We start from the raw sequence: 16,652 nt of genomic DNA, 5'->3' as shown, positions 1-16,652 counted from the left end.
TATGCAAAATGCGAACAGGGGCCAGAAAGTACACTAATCCTCCACCTCCCCCCCTAACTCTCCCCCGGTGGTGCCTAACCCTAATCTACCCCCGGTGGTGCCTAACCCTAACCCCCTCTTTCCGCACCCTAAACCTAACCCTCCCGGGGTGCTGCCTAACCCTAATCCCCCCTCTCCGCAGCCTAATCCTAACCATCCCAGGTCAGCGCCTAACCCTAACCTATCCCAGGAGGTCCCCAAACCTAACCCTCCCATCCCTGGGCTAACCCTAACGCTAACCCGCATAGTTACCTTCGGGATGCCGGTGGTCGGGATGCTGATATTGATATCCAGATCTCTTCGAGATAGTGGTGTTGGCATTCTGATGGGCATCAGGATTCCGACGTCGGTATATTGACGTCCGGGATCCCGTCCGCCGACATACTCAGGGCCGCCATCAGGGGGGGACTGCCGGGACTATAGTCCCGGGCCCTGACACTTGACAGAAAGGAGGGGGCCCGCCTGCCCGCCCCTACCATCCACTACTACCTCCTCCTTAAGTGGAAGGTGCACTGCACCCTCTCCGGCAGGCGCGCCGCACCTGAATTATTTTTCTGGGGTACAACTAACAAGGACGCCCGCCGCTCCTCCCGCTCACACACTTGTGCAACAAAGTTTTTTTTTTGAGTCGGCGCGCGTGAAGTCACGCTGCCACTGGAAGAGAGAAGAGCCGCGCCAGCCTATGGGCGTTGGGTCCTGAGGGGCGGCTCTCTGAGAGAAAAATAAGAGAGTCTCGAATGCTGCTGCTATTCCGGCCGCCTCCACTCCCCAACCGCGGGCCGGGATTGTGCCTCCTCCCTCCCATGTGGTGGATCGGCCGGCATAATAGCAAGTTGCGGCTCAGAGGAGGGCTTCACTAGCCCTCCCTGCGCAGCATACACATAGTTTCTTAGCGCCACGTGACGTCACGACATGCGACGTCATGTGTCACCCCCAACTAAGAAGATACCCCAGCGCTCCTTCTTCGTTACAGTGAGGGCTGCCGCTGCCCACTCGCCCGCCCAACTGTGGATTGATGTGTCAGACTTAAATAGTCTGCTGGCTGCTGATCACCAGGTACTGCCAAGTTATATGTGCATATATACAGTATAAATATATGTGTGTGTGTAAATACATATCTATATACATGTGTGTGTGTGTGTGTATATATACTGTACATATATATATATATATATATATATATATATATATGTGTATATACTGTGTGTGTGTGTGTGTGTATATAGATATATATATATATATATATATATATATATATAGGTGTGTGTATATATACTATACATATATATATGTGTGTATATACTGTGTTTGTGTATATATATATATAATATATGTGTGTGTGCGTGTAAATATATGTGTGTATATACTGTGTATATATATATATATATATATATATATATATCCATATATATGTGTGTGTATATATATATATCTATATATATGTATGTGTGTGTGTGTATATACTATATATATATATCTATCTATCTATCTATCTATATATATATATATATATATATATAGATGTATGTGTGTGTCTGTGTGTATATATAAATATATTTACAGATATATGTAAACATACAGTATTTATATACCTATATACTACACAGATGGGCACCTTTCACAGTATATGCAGCCGATAGGACATCCTGTGGACACACGGTCAGCACTTCATTTACCCCTAGGTGCAGAGTGCTGTAGCGATACATCACGCCTAAAATTTTGTCTAGGTTTTCTGTTCCAAATCAACCTGTTTTGTATTTATTCTATTTGACTTGCAAATACAGTCTTGCATTTTGCAATCATCTTGTCTTGTAAATAATTATTATTTTTAGTGGTAGTGATGAGGGGGGGGGGGTTGGGAGAGCGAGATGGCTGAAGTTTTGCCTAGGTTGCCAGGAAACCTTGCACTTGCCCTGTAGCCAGCCAACCAGCCCGGGGCCAGGAGAAGAAGGAGCCTCCTTCAATGAGTGAGGTAAGTTAACAGCAGCCAGCATGTCATGCGGATGCGCAGACTGTGTGGCTAGTACTGGAGAGGGAGTGTGTAGAGGTAAGAGGGTAGGATAGAGTGAGCTGGGCCATCTTTATTAGTTATATATACACAGCCAGGTGGGGTAGGCTTGGGGGGCCCAAGCCTATTTTTCTAGTCCCGGGCCCCAAAATTTCTGATGGCAGCCCTGGACATACTTACTGCATCCCTATTGCACACCCCGAATGCAAACAGTTTTATAGACAGTGCATCCGGAAGGTATTCACAGCGTTTCACTTTTTCCACATTTTGTTATGTTACAGCCTTATTCCAAAATGGAATAAATTCATTTTTGTCATCAAAATTCTACACACAATACCCCATAATGACAACGTGTAAAAAGTTTTTTTGAGATTTTTGCAAATTTAATTTAAAAAAAAAAGAAGAAATCACATGAACGTAAGTATTCACAACCTTTGCTCAATACTTTGTTGATGCACCTTTGGCAGTAATTATAGCCTCAAGTCTTTTTGAATATGATGCCACAAGCTTGGCACACCTATCTTTGGGCAGTTTCGCCCATTCCTCTTTGCAGCACCTCTCAAGCTCCATCAGGTTGGATGGGAAGCGTCAGTGCACAGCCATTTACAGGTCTCTCCAGAGATGTTCAATCGGATTCAAGTCTGGGCTCTGGCTGGGCCACTCAAGGACATTCACAGAGTTGTTCTGAAGCCTTTGATATCTTGGCTGTGTGCTTAGAGTCGTTGTCCTGCTGAAAGATGAACCGTCGCCCCAGTCTGAGGTCAATAGCGCTCTGGAGCAGGTTTTCATCCAGGGTGACTCTGTACATTGCTGCAATCATCTTTCCTTCTATCCTGACTAGTCTCCCAGTTCCTGCCACTGAAAAACATCCCCACAGCCTGATGCTGCCACCACCTTGCTTCACTGTAGGGATGGTATTGGCCTGGTGATGAGCGGTGCATGGTTTCCTCCAAATATAACGCCTGGCATTCACGCCAAAGAGTTCAGTCTTTGTCTCATCAGACAAGAGAATTTTGTTTCTCATGGTCTGAGAGTCCTTCAGGTGCATTTTGGCAAACTCCAGGTGGGCTGCCATGTGCCTTTTACCAAGGAGTGACTTCCATCTCGCCACTCTACCATTTAGGCCAGATTGGTGGATTGCTGCAGAGATGGTTGTCCTTCTGGAAGGTTCTCTCTCCCACAATCGCTCAGTTTAGACGGCCGGCCAACTCTAGGAAGAGTCCTGGTGGTTCCGTACTTCTTCCATTTACAGATGATGGAGGCCATTGTGCTCATTGGGACCTTCAAAGCAGCAGATATTTTTCTGTACCCTTCCCCAGATTTTTGCCTCAAGACAATCCTGTCTCGGAGGTCTACAGACAATTCCTTGGACTTCATGCTTGGTTTGTGCTCTAACATGCACTGTCAAGTGTGGGACCTTATAGAGACTAGGGGTGTGCTTTGGGTTTTGTGTTTTGGATCTGTATTTTTTTGGAAAAAAGCATAAAAACAGCTAAAATCACAGAATTTGTGGGTTTTTCTGCTCCTATGCTATTATTAACCTCAATAACAATAATTTCCACTCATTTCCAGTCTATTCTGAACACCTCACACCTCATAATATTGTTTTTAGTCCAAAAGGTTGCACCGAGGTAGCTGGATGACTACGCTAAGAACACAAGTGGGCGGCACAAACACGTTGCCCATCTGGGAGTGACATTGCAGTGGCAGACAGGATGGCAGTTTGAAAAACTAGGCCCCAAACAGTACATAATGCAAAGAAAAATAAAGAGGTGCAAGATGGAATTGTCCTTGGGCCCTCCCACCCACCCTCATGTTGTATAAATAGGACATGAACACTTTAACAAACCAATCATTTCAGCACCAGGGTCTGCCACACGACTGTGGCTGAAATGATTGGTTCGTTTGGGCCCCCACAAAACAAGCTGGCAATTAATCTGTCCCTGCACAAACTGGCTCTACGGAGGCAAGATGTCGTCCTCATCCTCCACCGATTCCTCACCCTCTTCAGTGTTGTGTACATCCTCATCCTCACAGAGTATTAATTCGTCCCCGCTGGAATCCACCAGCACAGGTCCCTCTGTACGTTCTGGAGGCTGGTCTCCCTGGAAGAGTTGATAATTCATTTTATGAACATCATCTTCTCCACATTTTGTGGAAGCAACCTCCTACGCCTTTCACTGACAAGGTTCCCGGCTGCACTAAACACTCTTTCGGAGTACACACTGGAGGGGGGGCAACTCAGGTAAAATAGAGCCAGTTTATTCAGGGGCCTCCAAATTGCCTCTTTTTCCTGCTAGTACAGGTATGGACTGTCTGACATGCCTACTTGGATGCTGTCACCGATGTAATCCTCCACCATTCTGTCAATGGTGACAGTATCATATGCAGTGACAGTAGACATGTCAGAAATTGTTGCCAGGTCCTTCAGTCCAGACCAGATGTCCAAACTTGGTCCTGCCTGCCCTGCATCACCGCCAGCGGGTTGCTTAGGATTCCTACGTTGTTTCCTGGCAGCCCCAGTTGCGGGAGAAAATGAAGAAGGAGCTGTTGACGTGTCATGTTCCGCTTCAGCTGACAGTTTTTTCACCAGCAGGTCTTTGCACCTCTGCAGGCTTATGTTGGCCGGAAAGAGTGACACCACATACAGTAGGCTTTAAACCTAGGATCGAGCACGGTGGCCAAAATGTAGTGGTCTGATTTCAACAGATTGACCACCTTGGAATCCTGGCAAAGCGAATGAAAGGCTTCATCCAGAAGTCCCACATACCGAGTGGAATCGCTCCGTTTTAGCTCCTCTTTCACTTTCTCCAGCTGCTTCTGCAAAAGCCTGATGAGGGGAATGACCTGACTCAAGCTGGCAGTGTTTGAACTGACTTCACGTGTGGCAAGTTCGAAGGGCTGGAGAACCTTGCACAACACGGAAATCATTCTCCACTGCGCTTGAGTCAGGTGCATACCCTCTCCTTTGCCTATGTCATAGGTGGATGTATAGGCTTGAATGGCCTTTTGCTGCTCCTCCATCCTCTGAAGCATATAGAGGGTTGAGTTCCACTGCTCCTCTTGCTTTAGGTGATGGCGGGGCAGGTTCAAGAGTGTTTGCTGGTGCTTCAGTCTTTGGCACGCAGTCGCTGAATGGTAAAAGTGGCCAGAAATTTTTCGGGCCACCCAAAGGGTCTCCTGCACGCCCCTGTCGTTTTTCAGAAAATTCTGTACCACCAAATTTATTGTGTGAGCAAAACATGGGACATGCTGGAATTTGACCAGATGTAATGCCCGCACAATATTGGTGGCGTTGTCAGATATCACAAGTCCCCAGGAGAATCTAAGTGGGGTAAGCCACTGGGTGATGATTTCCCCCAGTTTCTCTAAGAGGTTGTCGGCGGTGTGCCTCTTACTGAAACCAGTGATACACAGCGTAGCCTGCCTTGGAACGAGCTGGTGCTTCTGAGCTGCTGCTACTGGTGACGCTGCTGCTGTTGTTGCTGCGTAAGGTGATACATCTACCCAGTTGGCTGTCACAGTCATATAGTCCTTAGTCTATCCTGTTCCACTTGTCCACATGTCCGTGGTTAAGTGGACATTGGGTACAACCGCATTTTTCAGGACACTGAGGACACTTTTTATGACACCTCTGTACAGTCTCCTTATCGCCTTCCTAGTGAAGTGGAATCTAGACGGGATTTGGTACCGGGGACACACTACCTCCATCAATTGGCTAAATCCCACTGCACTAATGGTGGATAATGGACGCACGTCTAACACCAACATAGCAGTCAAGGCTTCAGTTATCCATTTTGCTTCAGGATGACTGCTGTCATACTTCATCCTCCTCGCTAAGGACTGTTGGAGGGTCAGTTGTTTAGTAAAAGTAGTGGTGTTCCTACTTCCTCTCTGGGATGATGAACGACTCCACCAGCAATAGCAGCAGCGGCAGCAGTAGGCGTAGCAATGCAGGATCCTCCGGAGGAATCCCAGATAGGAGAGTCAGTCATGCCAGTGACATGGCCTGCAGGACTACTTCCGATCCTGTCTAAGGAGGAAATTGACGAGGAGGGAGTTGACGGTGTGGTTTGCAGGTGCTTGGATACAACAGGACAAAGGGATTTACGTGTCCCTGGACTGCTTACGGTCTTAGCCAAAGTTTCTGAACTTGACAGTAACTTTTTATGAACGCACTGCAGGTGACGTATAAGGGAGGATGTTCCTATGTGGTTAACATCCCTACCCCTACTTATTTCACCTTTACATATGGTACATATGGCAAGACAGTTGTTGTCCGGATTTGGATAGAAATATTGCCAGTCTAAAGATGTGGAATGTTTGGTCTTCTGCACAGGCATGACCGTGATGGGCTTTTTCATCCCACGGACAACTGTCTCCCTCGGAGCCTGATTTAAACAAACCACATCACCATCAGAATCCTCCTTGCAAACTTCCTCCTCAGCGCCAGCTACACCAGTATCCTCATTCTGTTGTACTTCAACAGTGACATCTTAAATTTGCATATCAGCAAGTGGACTGTGGGTGCTCCTTCCAGCACTTGCAGAGGGCGTGCAAATGGTGGAAAGAGCCACCTCTTCCCGTCCAGTGCTGGGAAGGTCAGGCATCACAACAGCCACCACACTTGGGACCTCATTCAGAGTCGGTCGTTGTGGCCGCACGGTCGTATGCCACCGATGTTCGCTAAACTGCGCATGCGTAAAGTTCGCAATGCGCGTGCGCAAACTAGCTGCTACGATCAGAAATTTCTCTCTCCTTGAACACAGCCAGGTCGGTAGTTTGAGTGACAGAATGAGGCGTTTGTGGGTGGTAACAGGGAAAGGTGCTTGAAAACGGGGGAGTGGAGATCCGAACGCAGGCGTGCCTAATTATGCGAACAGCATTTTATGGGAGTGCATAATTAACAAAGTAGTGTCATGGCACACATGACATGGGTGGTTTGTACACTGACCTGATCGTAGTGCTTAAGAGAGGGTATGGTCAACCTTAAGCTCTACGATCAGTTCCGATGGTTCCCGATGGTCTCGATTAATCCTTATATGCCCGAAGATGACGTGTAATGCGTACGAGAAGGGGGCTTATTTTTGGTCTAACGGCCGCATCCTCCCCTTGGTCGGCCAGCTAACGATCCGATCTTAAGGACGCAACTTGCGAGCGCATCATTTGCGTATCCGGCTCCTTTTCCCTTACGACTGTGTGGCCGCAGCGACCGACTCTGAATGTGGTCCTTGGACTCTCCTTGGGGATTTGTGATATCTTCTTAGAACGCACAGTTCTTCGCTGTGCTTTTGCCAGTTTAACTCATTTGATTTTTGTAGCGGGAGCAGGGCTTCCATCGTCATGTGAAGCTGAACTACTAGTCATGAACATAGGGAAAGACCTTAGCTGTTCCTTGCCACTCTGGGCCTGATTCAGAGCCGGACGCTATTTGCGTAAAAAGGGGCCGGATATTTAAATTGAGCGCTCACTCTTTGCGGTCTGTGGACGCCTCTATGTCTGAGCGAGCGTCCGAAAAATGCGCTCGCTGTTTTGTAAAGACGCCCCTTTGCCGTTCGTATCATACGTCATCTCCGCTATTTATTTGATTAATCGGGAACATCGAAAGGCATCTGAACTGCTCGCAGTGCTTGTGGTAGGATTTACTTCCCGCTATCACTGCGAGCAGTTCAGGCTAAAAGACAACCAAGTGACGTGGTCGATGACGCTGCTTTTTTAATTATGCACACCCATTAAACACCCTTTTGACCGTTTGACACGCCTGCATTCAGATCTCCACTCCCCCGTTTTCAAGCACCTTCCCCTGTTACCACCCACAAACGCCTCATTCTGTCACTCAAATTAGCAGCCCCTTGCTGTTTTACGAGCGCACGATTTCCGACCGCAATGACTGGTTCGCGCATGCACATTATGACCCATATGCATGCGCAGTTTGACGAACATCGCTCAGAGTGAACGAGCAGCCGCTTACGAGCGGCTCTGAATCAGGCCCTGTGTGTCGTAAATGGCTTATTGGCAAGTTTACATTTCTCCTCAGATAATTTAAAAGTTTTTTTAAGGTCATTTTCCTGAACTTTGTCATTTGGGATTTTATATGCCCTATACTATGACATTGGGCATCGACCTTGGCAGACAACATTGATGGGATTTTCTCGTCTATGTCATGACTAGTGGCAGCAGCTTCAGCACTAGGAGGAAGTGGTTCTTGATCTTTCCCTATTTTAATTTTAGGGGACAAAGTTTGGTCCTCCATTTATGTTATATTGATATATACGTGCGGCTAAGGTGCACACAAAGACAGAAAAGAAGAATTTTAAATTTTTTTTGGAGTGCACTTTGGGGGTTACACCACCGTTTAAGAGATGAGCCAGCCGGCCCTTTACTTATGGGACACAGGCGCACACTTGGCGCTGCTCCTTTGTGGATGCACGTGCGGCTACAGTGCACACAATTCACAAACACAGAAAAAAGAAGAATTGTTAATTTTTTGTGGAGCGCACTTTGGGGGTTACACCACCCTTTAACAGACAGGCGCACGCTTGGCGCTGCTCCTTTGTGGATGCACGTGCAGCTACAGCCCACACAATTCACAAACACAGAAACATAGAAGAATTGTTTATTTTTTCTTGGAGTGCACTTTGGGGGTTACACCACCCTTTAACAGACAGGCGCACGTTTGTTGCTGCTCCTTTGTTGATGCACGTGCAGCTACAGCGCACTCAGGCTCTGATTCAGAGCCGGACGCTCTGACAGAGCGCTCGCTCTGAATCAGGGCCGGTGTTTTTTTTTTTTAGAACGGCCTCCTGGCCGCTCACATAGCTGTGGGTGACCACCCACAGCTATAGCGAGCAGCCAGGAAGATGGTCACGATGGTCAAGACCATCGCGACCATCGGGCTTGCGACGAGACCCTTGTGGTAGGGTCTCGTTGCCGCAAACCCCAGAGAGATTTCGGCTCTAACAGAGCTGGAATCTCTCAACTGACATCACTTGTGATGTCAGTGGGGCTGGCCCCAGATGGTAGGCATTCACATGGGTATGCCTCCGTTTGGGCAGCCACCCCCCAGGCCCGCCTACCAGAGGGGGCTTGCTATCACTCAACATCGACAGCACGCCCCCTTTGGTACGAGCCCCGGAGCGACGGTTTGCCCCTCGCTATCCGGGTCTCACGCATGCGCACGACAGAGCCGGCTCCATCGTGCGCATGCACTCTGGGCCACCATCGACCCGGTTGCGAGTGCTCAGCGCTTGTGAACAGGTCTGAATCAGGCCCACAATTCACAAACACAGAAATTTTTTTTTTTTTTGGAGTGCACTGTGGGGGTTACAGCACCCTTTAATGGACAAGCCAGCCAGCCCTTGATTTATGACACAGGCGCACGCTTGGCGCTACTTTGTTGATGCACGTGTGGCTACAGCGCACACAGAGCCTGATTCAGAGCCGCTCGTAAGTGGCCACTCGTTCGTTCCAAGCGATGTTCGCACATCTGCGCATGCGTATGGGTCATAATGCGCATGCGCCAACCAGTCATTGCGGTCAGAAATCGTGTGCTCGCAAAATAGCGAATGCCTGCTAATTTGAGTGACAGGATGAGACGGTTGTGGGTGGTAACAGGGGAAGGTGCTTGAAAACGGGGAGTGGAGATCCGAATGCAGTCGTGCCAAACTGTCAAAAGGGGCGTTTAATGGGTGTGCATAATTAACAAAGCAGCGTCATCGACCACGTCACTTGGTTGTCTTTTAGCCTGAACTGCTCGCATGATTGCAGTAGGAAAATCCTACCACAAGCACTGCGAACAGTTCAGACGCCTTTCGATGTACTCGATTATTCTAATATATAGCGGAGATGACGTATGATGCGAGCGGCCAAGGGGCGTCTTTACAAAATAGCGAGCGCATGTTTCGTTCGCTCGCTCAGACATAGAGGCATCAATAGATCGCAAAGAGCGAGCACTCTATTTAAATATCCGGCCCCTTTTTCTGAATGAGCGAGCGCAAATAGCGTCTGGCTCTGAATCAGGCCCACAATTCACAAGCAGAAAAAAAATATATAGATTTTTTTTGGAGTGCACTTTGGGGGTTACAGCACCCTTTAATGGACAAGCCAGCTGGCCCTTGATTTATGACACAGGCGTACACTTGGTGTTACTTTGTTGATGCACGTGCGGCTACAGCGCACACAATACACAAACACAGAAAAAAATATTTTATTATTTTGTGTGTAGTGCACTTTGGGGGAGCACCCCTGATGGACAAATCACTCCCTGGACAACACTACAGAACCCTTTTAGGACTACAGCCACAACACAGCCCAGCCAGCCCCTATAGATTTTGGAGTGGACCTAGCCCCTATGGACAACTGACTGCACAACACAGCCCAGCCAGCCCCTATGACAGCAGCACAACACAGCCCAGCCAGCCCCTATGGACAACAGCAGCACAACACAGTCAGTCCCTATGGACAACAGCAGCACAACACAGCCCAGTCAGCCCCTATGGACTGAGTGGACACAGCCCCTATGGACAACAGAAGCACAACACAGCCCAGCCAGCCCTAGCTCCCACCCTCCCTTTTCACTGACCACAGCCAGAGTGAGAAAGGGCGCCGACTCGGGGACCTTTTATAGAATCCAAAACCCGCGAGAGCCAGAAGGCGGGATGATGACATTTTGCCTCGATTTCAGATCCGAGTCAGGCGGGAAAACTCGAGCCTGACTCGGACCCGACGGATCGGGGGGGCTCGGATTTCAGAAATTCGAACCTGCTCATCCCTAATATAGACAGGTGTATACCTTTCAAAATCATGTCCAAACAACTGATTTTACCACAGCTGGACTCCAATTAAGCTGTAGGAACATCTCAAGGATGATCTTTTTAAATAGGATGCACCTGAGCTCAATTTTGAGCTTCATGGCAGAGGCTGTGAAATCTTATGTACATGTGATTTCTTAGTGGTTTTTTTTAATTAAGTTTGCAAAAATCTAAAAAAAAAACCTTTACACACGTTGTCTTTAATACCCCATAATGACAACGTGTAAATAGTTTTTTTGAGATTTTTGCAAATCTGTGTGTAGATTTTTGAGGACAAAAATGAATTTATTCCATTTTGGAATAAGTCTGAAACATAACAAAATGTGGAAAAAGTGAATCGCTGTGAATACTTTATGGATGCACTGTATGTATGCATATAGAAATACATAGATATATGTAGCTCAAGATCTAGAACTATATATTAAGTACTTATCAGGCAGCTTACCTTGACTCATGAAGTTGCAGTGTACATGTCAATACAGTAGATGGTGCAACAAGATATATACTACATATCATAGAGTTGCTGCTCATATTACTTGCAACCTTTCAGTGTTACTGTAGGTAAGTAGCAATGGATTTGGGATCTTCAAGATGAGATTTGTTTGACTAAAGTGAACTTAGACTGGACTGTGAGATTGATTGCCCCTTGTTTTGGATTTTGTGGTTTACATAAAAAATAGAAAACTGTGGATTTTTATTTACAAAGACTTTTTGTGATCAATATCTACAATATAAAATATACATCACAATATTAGATGCCACTAACGTCTTTGTAAAATTAGTTCCGCTGAGCAATTACAGACATCCACATGAGCTAAGCTGCGGGCATATGTTATTATTTAATATTTTGTGATAAAAATTGCAGGCGTTTTTTCAGATTTTAATTTTCTGATACAAGATCCGTTTTGTAGCGTAAAACCATTATTTTGTAGTACAAATCAAATTATATTTTGTGGCACAAAAATATTTCAGCAAGAGATTAGTGTTGCAGCACTGACTTCCAAAATAAATAAATAATTAACACATTTTGAAACTGCACTTATTATAACATGCGGGACGGAAAGCAGCAATGTCAGAAATGCGGTCAAACACCAGAAAATACAGTTTTCTTATATGTACCAAGCCCCAGACTGTGATATATTCTTGGGCTTGGAAGCAGTGGGCAACGCCATCTTTAGATGGTGTTGCCCAAAAGAAGCCTACTGGGCTATTAGCAAAGCCCCCCTGGGAGGGATCCAAGTGGATCCCTCACATCTCCTCCCATGGCACAGAAGGACACCAGAGGGACTGATGTGAAATTAAGTAATTAGGGGCACATCGGTTCCTTACTCACCACTGTAGCAGCCGGTACATTGTAATACTCATTCACTGGCTCCTGCTTCTTTTTTGATGTTTCTGTTGGTTAATAATAAATACTTGTTTTTACATTGATTATAATCTAGGATATGTTGGCAAAAGATTTTACTGTAATATAAAGTATTTTATTCTGAAAGACATCTACCACAACTAATAACGGGTCCAGTACAGGAAGTCGACACTCACTATGTCCACAGTGAGTATGTTGACATGACAAAGGCGGTGCCGGATCCCAACACAGGGTTCAATGCTACTTCGAGAATTGTTACCCTGCAGATGTTATAACTTTAAATATGCCGCTTACTGGAGGAAGGAACAGCTACTGAATTTTGTAGATACTAAGAGGAGTGAATAATCAAGCGTCCAACAACCACACACCACACACTTCCTGTTAACAGATCTATATCTGCACTGTTAACAGATATATATATATATATATATATATATATATATATAAACTGTCAGTGCACAAATAATAATCCAAATATTTTGCTGCTTGCAAAAGTTCTCAAAGCAATACTGCAGGTCAGTAGAGCACTACAAACTCCCAAGTGTTTCAGGTCGGCGTCTTCCCTTAATAATCCCGTATCCAAGACCGGGCTAAGATTTTTCTACAACCTATAAAAACATAGGGAGCGCTCCATAGTGCATGTAAAGGTTAAAATTATCTTTTAATCAGCAATCATATAAACATAAATAGAGTGAAGGGTAACGTACCATTGGTGGCAGTCAGACCACCACAAGTAATGAAAGCATCAGTCAGTGATATTAACGGTAACAGCACAATATCAACCGCCGTCCACCATATATGAGAATCAACAGTGTGCCAGGCTACGCCCCTATGTGTTTCATCACTCAGACTTTGTCAGAGGGCTGGCCTGGCAACATGAACTCATTGTTAATAACCTGCATCATAGCCGATCACAATTTACATTGTTTAAAATAAACATTATTACTTTGCTGGTCACATTTTAGTTATAATAGCAACATAATATATAAACCGTCAACACACTCATCTAAAAAACATTTAAAATATTGTTCCTTTATATCCATTTCATTAGATATATAGCCTAAAACAAAGTCTTAAATTGCATTTTATTACAATTGTTTCATATGCTCACATTATAACATTCAGAGTAGAAGTTGATACAGAAGAAAAATTTGGAAGTAATGGAAGAAACAAGTCGTATAACAAATCATAAAGGGTGAAGGATATTTAATGTTATAATCCAATAGGTTTCATGTTTGGATAATAACTTAAATCTATCACCACCTCTCACATCGAGGACAACATGTTCTAGACCCATAACTTTAATTGATTGTGGATTACTGGCAGTGCAGAAAATGCCGGGGGATGCTATGACTTCCTAATTTATTTTTAATATTTCGTATATGTTCTAATTTAAAAATTTTTAACATTCTCTTCATCCTGACATATATTTTACTGCATCCACAAATCAACAAATAGACCTCATAGGTTGTATTACAGTTGATAAAACCTTTTACTTTATATTCCTCGGTCTGCTTTACTCCCTTAAATACTTTCTGTCCCTTTAAACCTTATGGACAAATATTACAACTTCCACAACTGAAAAAAACTTCCGTTCTAAGTTCTTCACTGCACGCATTAAATTGAGTTACAAAAGGACAACTCACTTTCTTCATTTTATTCAGGTCATCAATCTGTGATTTTTCATTTCTAATTAAGTCTCCCCTATCTAAATTTCTGACTCTCTCCAATGCTGAATTAAGTAGTGTTAAAATGTAACCCTTCTACAAAAACCTTTCAATAAATTCGATCAATTGTTCTTTAAACCTCTCTAATGACGTGCAATTTCGTCTTAAACATAATAGTTGGGAAAATGGCTGGTTCTTTTTCCATATCTCCCAGAAACACCCTTAACTATACAAAGAGGTTCACATAACTATTTAAACGTATTAAGGAAACAAATCTCTGAGAGCAGCTGGCAAATGGGGTATCAACCCCAAAATAACTATAGATAAGAAAGAAGGATGGGATACCAGTGCTAAAACATGTCAGGAATAATATTGATAGTAATAATAATAGTTAGAATGGACAGTTTCTTAAAAAGAATATAGATATTTATTATAACAGAATAAACAATAGTAATCTAAAAAGGCATATATTAATATCAATTAAGATAAACCATTGGGTATAAAATAATCGCATAGGCCATCCACAAAGGAAACTGTTAGGTCTCAATGAAAATCAGTCTTACTCCTTGGTATCAATAAGACTCATAGGCAGCACAATATTACCGGTTCAGGGTTAGCAAACTTCATTCAGTCCTTAGCAGTAATAATCGCAGAAGGGTGGGCTGATGTAGGTCCTCCGGATGTTCTTTATTGCTGCCAGTAACTGGTATAATTCAGTTCAGAGTCACAGGTATAGATCCAAAATGGAGTTAAGAGTGGTATGACCAGATAGCAATCATATGAATGTGCTCAACGCATTTTGCTGAGTATGTTTGAAGTCCAGCTTCCTCAGGAAGCTCCCGAGGAAGCTGGACTTCAAACATACCGAGCGAAACGCTGATTGCAGACCCCTGAGGAAGGTGGCATTACACCGAAATAGCTGTCGGGTTGGGACCAGGAACCATGTATCCGCTACTGCCTGTGCTCTGATAAGTACCTTGATGCACTTGTTGCACTTTATATGACTTTTTTTGATGCATTTTTGGCTGCTACACTAAAATGTTTTTGGATTTAACCTTTCTAAATGGAGTGCAGATCTATTATTTTTTGCTTCAACTTGTTGAGCTGGAAAGGACACATTAATATATATATATATATATATATATATATGTCCATAATCCGGCACTCTTGAGATGCAGTTTCAAACATCCGGGTGCCCTCCTCAGTCTGGCTCTGAAGTGAGACAGTCTGCATATAGATTCCACATGGCGGCACTCCGTAGTAATAAGTACACAAGTCAGTGCTTCTACTGCAATGTTTCAGCACTTTATTTTGCGCTTTTGTCAAGCCAAAAGGTATTTTACTTATTACTACAGAGTGCCGCCCTGTGGAATCTATGGGGTGTAATCAAGTGCCTGAGACATTGAAGTTTATTGGTGTGTTTTTAAATTGCCCCCAAAGCCACACACTTCCTGAACTATAAACCGATCCATATCCATCACCATCATGTGTTTAAGCACCCTGACGAAAATTGCACTGTTACATTGAAATGTTTTTTTTCAACATTTGTCCCATGTTTCTTTTTTTTCTTTTTATTCTACCAGTGCCACCTACCCAAGGACTGTATGTATAACCTCTATCATATGGGAGCTATAGGAGGGCACTTCAGTATTAGTAGGATTATATGGCATACATATATTCACATTTGCACAGTGCTTTTATATACTACATCATATTCAATAACATGTATATTGCATGTCTCTCCCATTACCTCTCTGCTCCTCTCTCACAGGAAGGACACATCTCTTATACAGTAGAATCGTTGCACTAACAATCAGCACAATTCCCAGGATTGTCCCACAGATGATTCCAGCTGTCTCTCTAGCACTGAGCTCAGCAGAGGATCCCCTGACATCTGTACAATAAATGGATGTGTAAGTTCTTATAATGTTGTCACAGACCAAGTAGCATATAAAATAAAATAAACAGGAAAAATAATTATAATTAAAATTAGATCATTTCTATTCAGCCCCCAATATACTGCCAACCATGCCATACATTTTATTTGTCTCTATACAGTATATTCCTAAATATTGCTTTATTTAGTGCTCCAAGTATGCTGGTATACAACGTTATGGTATACCGGCACTTCCAGCACTGACCCGCCCACCGCCGAGAGGCATATAGAGAAGGCGCCGTCTGTGTGTGTTTATGTTTAAGGGGCTGTACTACAAGGAGCAAGACTACTACTGTTGGCACTACTACAAGGGGCACTACTACAACTGTGGGCACTACTACAAGGGGTACTACTACTATGGGCACTATTACAAGGGGCACTACCACTACTGTGGGCACTACAAGGTGCACTACTACTATTGGCACTACTATAAGGGGCACCACTACTACTAATACTATGGGCACTACTACAAGGGACGCTACTACTACTACTGTGGGCACTACTACTACTACTACTACTACTACTACTACTACTACTACTACTATGGGCACTAATACTGTGGGTACTACAAGGGGTACTATTACTACTACAATGGGCACTACTACTATTGTGGGCACTACTACAAGGGGCACTACTACTACTGTGGGCACTACTACTACTAAGGGGCACTACTACTGTGGGCACTACTACAAGGGGCACTACTACTACTGTGGGCACTACTACAAGGAGCACTACTACTACTGTGGGCACTATTATTGTGGCCAATGTATTGGGGCACTATTACTCTTGTGGGCAATGAAGTGGGGGCACTATTACAAGGGGCACT

The 16,652-nt window shown here is 44.5% G+C and overlaps 1 protein-coding gene across 1 annotated transcript in view; it reads right to left on the bottom strand.

The window, feature by feature from the left end:
* Nucleotides 1–16,652, bottom strand: part of LOC148535441 (cell adhesion molecule CEACAM19-like) — a 53,230-nt gene that overhangs the window by 11,048 nt on the left and 25,530 nt on the right. The window contains exons 3-4 of the mRNA XM_088462608.1: nucleotides 15,641–15,784; nucleotides 12,191–12,252 (exon numbers count right to left, since the gene is read on the bottom strand). Of these exons, the coding sequence (XP_088318734.1) occupies nucleotides 12,191–12,252; nucleotides 15,641–15,784 (206 nt within the window). The remainder of the gene's footprint in view (nucleotides 1–12,190; nucleotides 12,253–15,640; nucleotides 15,785–16,652) is intronic.

This window comes from Taudactylus pleione, unplaced genomic scaffold, assembly GCF_031769625.1.
Source record: "Taudactylus pleione unplaced genomic scaffold, aTauple2 ptg000051l, whole genome shotgun sequence".
In the NCBI taxonomy this organism is placed as follows: Eukaryota; Metazoa; Chordata; class Amphibia; order Anura; family Myobatrachidae; genus Taudactylus; species Taudactylus pleione.
Note: the sequence above shows the minus strand (reverse complement) of the source record. Positions and strands in the feature narration are given on the sequence as shown.